The following is an 8,139-nucleotide window of genomic DNA, read 5'->3' as shown; positions in this document are numbered from 1 at the left end:
CATTGATATAAATATTTATAAATATTCTGTGGGACTTCACGCCCACTCCAATAAATAAATAAATATTGCAATATAAATAAGTAATGCTTTCTTACTAGCCAGTGATTGCCAGCACATCCTTTGAAGAATTAATTCTTTTGACATTTTTAATACAGTTATCTATGATTACAAATGGGTTTTTTTGATGCAAAATCCACTGTGCATTCACTCTCAGGGATTAAATACCCTGGCTGCTGATGGAATGAGCAACCCTTCTTACTTTGTTCCGATGTATGAATATAGAGATGGCATAGAGATTTAACCCCACTGACATTTCTCATCAAAGTTTTATATGGATCAAGACAGAACTTCCCATGATTCAAGTTGTACGTCCATTGACTTGGATCCTAGAGAGCTCTGTGGAGCTTACAACAATTAATGCAAAATGGAAACTTTGCTCATGTAATCACAATCCAGACTTCTCAAGGAGCAAAAGACAAGAAAAATGGTATAGGAATCAAGTAAAATTATTAAACTAAACATATAATCACACCTCTCCTTGCTGTATAGACAGCAAGGTAAAATGTATTGCTCTAGTTTGAATAAGCCTGAAAATACACAAATATCCATCCACCCTGCAATTCTCCTAAATCTATTAGAATCACTCCTTTCCTTTTGAAGCTAATCAAAAACATGATGAGTTTAGAGGATGAAAACCAACAAATTATGAGACAGAACTCTTGGTCTAATCCTAGTCATTTGGCTTGCCCTGTACTCCTAAGGAGTTGTATGAATTAGGAATCACTCCACATAGGAAAATTATTCTAACAGCAGAATCAAGCCCTGTGACTTCTCTAACATAACAATTTGGATGTTGTAGGTAAAGTGGTATCGTGTACATATATATACATATGTAGGGAAAAAAAAGAGATTATTTTAAATGCTGTCAGCAGGACAGACTCTGTGCTAAATCTAGAACAATTTCAATGAAAGTAAGAAACACAGGGGGACTTACTTTGATTTTGTTACACTGCTGTAACTCCAGTGGCTTCAGTGAATTACTTCAAGAGACAGAAAAAAGAACAGGACCAGAGTCTAGCCTAATGTTTGCATTATTCCTATGAGCATGCTTGAAACAAATGTACCATTTTCAGACTGTTGTCAGGCTGTTGAATATCCTAAATGAACAAAACAGAGGAATCTGGATCCTGACATGCAGAAAATGGACACACACCAAAATAAAAAGATCTTTTCAAATATCTACCACACTGGATTTTTGTGCAGCTCATTGGTACCTTTGCTATTGATTTCTGCAGAGTATATCAAGAATAACCTTTTCAAATCCACACACGTTTAAGATTACAGGAAGACTGAATCAAAATGAAAAGATATACGGGAGAAAAATAGCTAAGTGTGTACACAAGTGACTGAGTCCTCGTGGAAATGAATATAGCTCCATTAAAACCAATCAAGCTATACTGAATTCTACCAGCTAACAATTTGACACCTAAATTACAATAAAAAGCTGTGCTCTGCAGATACTGCATCTTAACTACAGATTTTTAAACTTCAGCTGTATATATAGAGGTTAGATTCTGATAAGTAAACTTACCCATAGCATATACCAATGCAGTAAAAAGGTTTTGTCAACATTAGAGACCTCCAGATTAATATTAATTTCAGTCTTAAAAGTATAAAGCATCTGATACCTGCTCAGAACTAAATAGAAACATGAATGCTAAACTTAGATTCTTCTTTTTTAAATATAAACCTAATTTTCACTCATTAGATGGGAGTCTTCCTGAACTATTAATAGTTTGATGCCTGTAAGACATAATTTTTTGGATTTTTTTTCCTTGTATAGCTCAGCAGTGTGCAAAACAAACCATCCTGTTTAACACACTATTATTAGTAACCTGCTACTTTTCTCTAGGTTGGAAATATGCAAAACTAATGAATGTCTCCACATAATATTTCCATATTGTGATGCTAGAATTTAATGTATATGTAAGTGTGATAGAGAAGCACGTAAGAGACAGAGAGACTCTTCTTTTTCCCAGACCTCAGCTTGGATTCAGTAGGTGTCAGAAATTACTCTTTCTACACAAGACCATTTGATCCTGTCCTGTTCTCCTGTCAGTTCCTTCAGTTTTCCATGTGTTCTGCTCCTATGACAGCAGAGTGCTCACTTTTTGACTCTTAAAAGGCATGAAAGGAGACTGAAGCTCCAACTTAACAGCTAAAAATATATATAGTAATTTTTATAAAATAACGCACCATCACTGAGTTTGTCTGCTGTGTTTGCACAGCCAGGGATGGTGTTAGTAAGAGGATTCCCTGTCTCTCTTGGAATATCAGATGCTTCAGGTGTCTTTCCAGTTATATCAGGAACGTAACATCAGTTTCTCATTTCCTTCCAGTGAATTGTTCTTTTTGCTGATGAATACTTAAAGTGATTCAGATCCTAAAATGTTTGGTTTGTATTATTCTTTCCAAACATGTATCTTCTTTCCAGTAAAACAGAGCCCCAGCTGGAACATGGCTAACTGATTTTTTCAGTAAACTATCATCTGTAAGTACAAAATTGGAAATGAAGGATTTTTCCCCCAATGTCTTTCAGGTTTCTCATAGCCATTTTGACATTCAGACTGAGGGTGCTAGCCACTTCCTTTGCCTATTATATTCTCCCATGTCTTCGGTTTGCAAGTGGTGGGGCCACAGTTATCTCGTAATATAAAAGCGAGGACTTGCGTACCTCCTGGCATCCATCATAGCATGTGGGTCATCTGGGTTGACCACGTCGTTCTGGTTGATTCTCACAGGTTCTCTGGGCATGTGGGAGAAGTCTGCTTGCTGCTGCAGCTGAGATCCAAACACGGAGATCTTCCTTTGTGGGACCAAAATTTGGTGAGGATCCATTGGATCGATATCTGCACTTCTAGTATTTCTGTGAGGCTCAGGTGTGTTGAATCGAAACAAAGGGATTTCATTTCTCCTGGACAAAAACTGGGAATATGGTGGTGGATTCATACCAGGGAAGAAGGCTTGTTTAACTCTGCCTAAGCTAACCAGGAAGTTGTGTTTGGGCGACTGGTACACATCATATCCATTTTCCAGTGTCTGGTGGTTGAACACACAGTCCTCTTGACTGAAGAAATGCTTAGGGGAAAAAAATATGACACCTGTGAGCAGAGGGATTTGGTAAATGACAAGTACTGGTTAAAGATGGAAAGAGGGATGAGATCTCGCAGCAGGTGTTTTTCTGATCTGCCAGCTCTGTAACTCGGGCAACTCAGGCTTAGTCAAATGTAGATCTGAGATGCATGCCCATGTTTTCAGCAAAGGTATTATAATGATAACGTTGTTTTCGTTCTGAGGGCTGCATTGTCTGAGCTGCTCCCAACCCATGGCTCTATGCTACAGCAGGAATTCAGGTTGGTCTACCACTGGATGTCATTCTGCCCTCATTTACCCAAGCAGGAACTCAGATGATTTCTGTCAGCTCTGCAACCCGATACAATCAAGGAAAAGAGGAAAGTTTTACCTAAGCGGCAGTTCCTCAGCTCACTTAAATTTGTATCCTCCTACTGTAGCTGTACAGATTTGCCCTGACTGAGGAAACAGGTACCACAGTAGCAGACTGGACGTGCCTTTCAGCCTTGAGTCTCAGTAAAGGTCACTCACCGAGCCAAAAATGTTTCCATTCATGTCCATACATAGATAGCGTCCACTCTTCACACCTGTGATTATTACTGAGCCAGCACCCTCGGACTTCATCATTAGGGCACCTGTTAAGAAAAACAAAGATATCAAATCCAGCACCCAGTTCAGCACTGCACCGTTGCCTTACAGATCCACAGATGCTGTGGCTGGAAGTGTCCCCTGGGGGTCTGAACCAACCTCCCACATGACCTGGGACTATTGCCCACCCTAGATCAAGTTAGCTGTGGCTTTGTCTGTCTGAGTTTTGAAAAGCTCTCAAGATGGAGATGTCACCACCTGTCCAGGTGCCCTGTTCCAGTGCTGCACCAGCCTCCCAAAGACAACATTTTTTCCCTAACATCCCCTGTGAAGTCCCAAACCACACTCTGGGGACATTGCCCTTAGTTCTGTAACTACCCAGAAGATGTCTCCTTCATCTTTGTGACTACCCTGTGGTATTAGGTTAGCCTTAATGCCCTTTTTTAGTATACAAGCCCAGCTCCCTCAGACCCTCCTGATACACCGTGCTCAAGGCCCCTGACCATCCTGAAAACCCTCTGCCAGACCAGCTCCAGTTTCTTCACATCCATCTTGAAGTGGTGTTGCTATAGTGCTCAAAGAGCAGTTTCACTGGTGCTGAGTGGGAATTAACAACTTTCCTTGATCTGCCACAGTAGGTGGTTTGCCTTCCTCTCAAAGCGAGTGTGCTGTTGTCTTATGTTTGACGCTGTGCCTGCTGCTTGCGACCCTGAGGTCCTACCCAGGAGGGCTGTATGCATCTAGCCTGTGCAGCTGCGGGGGGTTGTTGCAGAACTTGGCACTTCTCGTTGATCTGGTGTCTCAGTGGTACCATGGTGACCTGGCAGAGATTCAGTCACCCTCCCTTTCACGACCCCTGGCATTGTCTGATTTTCACTTCTCCTGCTCCACCATTCCAAATACCGGTGTATTTGCTTCATGGCAGATACGGGAAAAACATGACATTCTGCTGTCTGTTGTTCTCTGAAACTTCACACTGGTTCTTGACCAACAAACCTAAAACTGGTTTTATAAAACCTTTAAATATGTAGGAAGAATAATAAGACAGTGCAATAATTCCTGCAAGTGTTTCATTAGTAATTCCTTTGGAAAAAATATTTAAAAAATAGCAGAACTTGCTCATTTTTTCTCCTTGATTAAATTTTAACTGTTAAAAACATTCTTTGCTCCTTATATACTAATGTAAAAACATCATAACATATGCTTACATTTTTAATTGAGTGTATAAAAATGCTGTGCAGCAATAGCAATTAACATGACTTTATGATGCCTAGCTACTTGTGATTCGAGTATTGCTAAGAGAGAATTACTTTTGAAATGCTATGAAAGAACCTTAACTCTTTAAAAAAAGCCATTTTTCTACTAACTATAATGTTTAGGTCAGGCATTCAGCAAAGGAAGAAGAATACCTTCATTTTCCATGAAAATAAACTATGATGAGACAATTTGAGAACCTTTTAGTTACAGTAGGGAATATCTACTTCTCATGAACCTCGAAGGCTTAACACTTCTTTTATGACAGCCTGGACTTTCGTAGTTTACCCCTTTTTAATCGACCTTGGCACACCCATGTTCTGCGCAGATTAGAGTTAGTTTTAGTAGCTGTCAGCTCTCTACCCCGAAAAAAAGATTTTATAGATACTATCAGTTTTCCATTACTGCTGTGATGAGTTCTCTCATTGCAGTGCCTTTGGTAATACTCTCAGTGCAATGGGAAGCAGCTGTTTGGGGGATGCCATCACCAACCTTTAATTGCAACTTCCACAAGAAGTTGTGGGTAAAATCATGAAATGAAGGATAATTCAGGTAACATTTGCTAGCAGATTATTACAGGTACTATAGAACTTTAGTTCTCTTAGGCAAGGAATAAAATTCCCCATCCACTAGATTTCTCTGGAGGAATTTTGTTTATTTGTTAAACAGAAGGAGGATTGTAATTATGTATATTTTCCGTCCCATCGCTGTACTCCTCTGTCTGCCTGCATAATGAGAGGAGTATTTTCTAGAGCTAGTGAGAAAGCAGAAGTTTGTTCTCCCTCCCCTGCTCCCATGAAGACTGAGGGTCCATAGTACGCTACTTACTGTAGATGGTTTGGTGAGGAACACCGTCAATGTAACCATCAGCGTTGATTTGGAGATGGAAGCTGTTCCTCTCTGTATCTGTGTAGAGGTGCATCAGGTGATCTCCATTCCCCCAGCTGGGATTCAGCAGCGGAGAGGAGTTGGGAAAGGCGAGGGCAGCCTTCAGGCTACACAATACCAGTAGCATGTACCGCAGGCAGCTGCAGGCACTGCTTTGTGGCATGGCTCACCGTTCCTCACCCTCGGTTGGTATCTGCAGCTCAGTATGTCTCTGTGCTTCTTGCTTGCCCTTGGTCGCCTGTGTCTGGAGTGTGAATCCTCAGATAGGTTCCCTTTTCTGCAGAGGCTTATAAAGGGCAGCAAAGTGACATCACACAGGAAAAACTTCTCCACATCCTTGATTTTTGTCAAAGCAACATTTTAAGTGTCCCGAAACCTCAAGGGAAGGATCTCTGGCTAAGGTGCGGGGGGGAAAAATGTAAGGTTTCTAAAGACAGCTCACGAAAGCTAATCATATGTTCAAATGTTATCTACAACCCTGTGACATCTGAAATCTTCCCACGCCCCTACTGTTAGATCCAGGAAGAGCAATCCACTGCACTTAACTTTCACTGAAGGGAATGACCCTTCAGACCTGACTTATCTGTTTATTTAGATTCCCACCTCCCCTCTCAGTTTCCAAACTACATTCTAATTTAGTGGAAACATCAAATACTGCTACAATATTTTGCAAATGTATCAAAAGCTGATATTAGGTTGTCCTGTGCCTGGTTCTCCCTTCATTATGGTATAAGTTTAGCAGTGAACCTTTTGGGCTGATATTTGTGTCACTCCATTTAAGCAAAAGAAACTTGATGTGAGCATAACCCACTTCAAATAAGCTGCCCCTTTTGTTTCTCCCGTTTCATTTTGAGTCACCTGAATAAAGGTGACAAAACAGCTGAAAATTACCTGTAGAACACTTTAAACCTGTGTGTTTTTTCCTGCATTGCACATCGGGCTGGCAGTCCTTTAGGGAGTCATAGAGGTTAGTGTGGCCCGTTCAGATCCAGGATCTGAATCAAACCTGAAAGCTCTCCTATTGGTACTTTTCTATTACTTCAGGTGCAACAAACAAGGTTGGAAGAACTACAAAGGGACATGACCAAGCTGGAAAGTAATAAATGGACAGTGATGCTAAAAAATGTTCCAAGATACAATACTGGCTTTTCAGTTGCCCTGCCAATGTTCCGTGTCTTTACAAACAAATCTTCTGATTTAAAAAAATATGGTACCATTTATTAGATGAAAATGCTGTGTGTATGGGTAAAACAATAATAGAAATAACAGGTTATAAAAACGGACTGTGTTAAGGTTTCTTTCAAAAATTTATACAAAACTGAAGAGTACCAAACAGCAATTTCCTAAGTTTTTTTAAAGAAACTCAAGGATTTTAATTGTAGCAATGTTAGGTTCAGTTACAGACTCTAGTTGGACACAGTATGAAAAATTCTTAGTTTCGTTAACAAGCTGTGGGGCAGTCCCATCAGCACCAACCGTATCATGGATTGATACAACTGTAACCAACGGCAGATGTTGATCTGAATTTTTTTTTATTGTTTAAAATTAGCAAAACTCTGCCAAATTCTTCTGTCACACCTGTGTAAATCTAGAGACTTGCGTCAGTGTATATACACCTGTGTAAATGACAGCATTTTTTAGCCAAAGTGTATAAAGGTCATATCTTAAACTGAGTAGACTGACAAAGCTGTCTTCACCGAGAGGCATCTAGGCTACAAATATTTTACCAGTTATAACATCTGAAATGCTTTGCTTTAATTTAAAAAAGAGCTTGGAGGGAAAGGGGGTTTATGTTTTTTTTCTCTTTTTTCAAGTGATGTATCTATTGTTGAAATTATCCACTAATATTTTTCACTTTGATATTAAAACAAATGTTTGGGGGGGGGTTGTTGTTGGTTGGTTGGTTTTTCTTTTGCTCCCTTTCATTAGACTACCATGGAAATGCGGATATGTATACCTCAGAAGCAAAAGTTTCTGCAAAAGGCACTTACAGGATAGTGTGTCCTCTTGGAATTTTTTGTCATTCTTTTGTGAATGCAGTTTTTCTGGTTTGATATTTCATATTTATCACGACATTTTTCTGTACTTGCCATTATGGATTGATCTGGTCTCTGGTGTCTTAGCTGCAGAAAAACAGTTCTCAGATGTTTGAAAAATTTATTCAAGCTCTATTTTAGCACATGCTAGTTGTGAGCAGCTCTTTCACTTTTTATATGTCAGAAAAGGAAAAACTGAAAAACTGCTTTCACATGCTTAAATAGTTTGGCATTTTCAAAA

At 39.7% G+C, this 8,139-nt stretch overlaps 1 protein-coding gene across 1 annotated transcript; it reads right to left on the bottom strand.

The window, feature by feature from the left end:
• Window positions 1-6,710, bottom strand: FGF23 (fibroblast growth factor 23). Its single transcript, XM_040596937.1, has 3 exons — window positions 5,803-6,710; window positions 3,664-3,767; window positions 1-3,138 (listed from the first exon to the last, which is right to left on the bottom strand). The coding sequence occupies exons 1-3, from the start codon at window positions 6,023-6,025 to the stop codon at window positions 2,701-2,703; spliced, it is 765 nt and encodes a 254-aa protein (XP_040452871.1). The 5' UTR covers window positions 6,026-6,710; the 3' UTR covers window positions 1-2,700.
• Between the last annotated feature and the right edge of the window lie 1,429 nt (window positions 6,711-8,139).

This window comes from Falco naumanni, chromosome 5, assembly GCF_017639655.2.
Source record: "Falco naumanni isolate bFalNau1 chromosome 5, bFalNau1.pat, whole genome shotgun sequence".
NCBI lineage: Eukaryota > Metazoa > Chordata > Aves > Falconiformes > Falconidae > Falco > Falco naumanni.
Note: the sequence above shows the minus strand (reverse complement) of the source record. Positions and strands in the feature narration are given on the sequence as shown.

Bases quoted from the DNA above. Each gene is read 5' to 3' on its own strand.
- FGF23 (XM_040596937.1), bottom strand. From the start codon at position 6,025: ATGCCACAAAGCAGTGCCTGCAGCTGCCTGCGGTACATGCTACTGGTA. The intron at 3,768-5,802 runs GTAAGTAGCGTA...TTTTCTTAACAG, and splicing joins TCCTCACCAAACCATCTACA to GTGCCCTAATGATGAAGTCC. The intron at 3,139-3,663 runs GTGAGTGACCTT...TTTTCCCCTAAG, and splicing joins ATGGAAACATTTTTGGCTCG to CATTTCTTCAGTCAAGAGGA.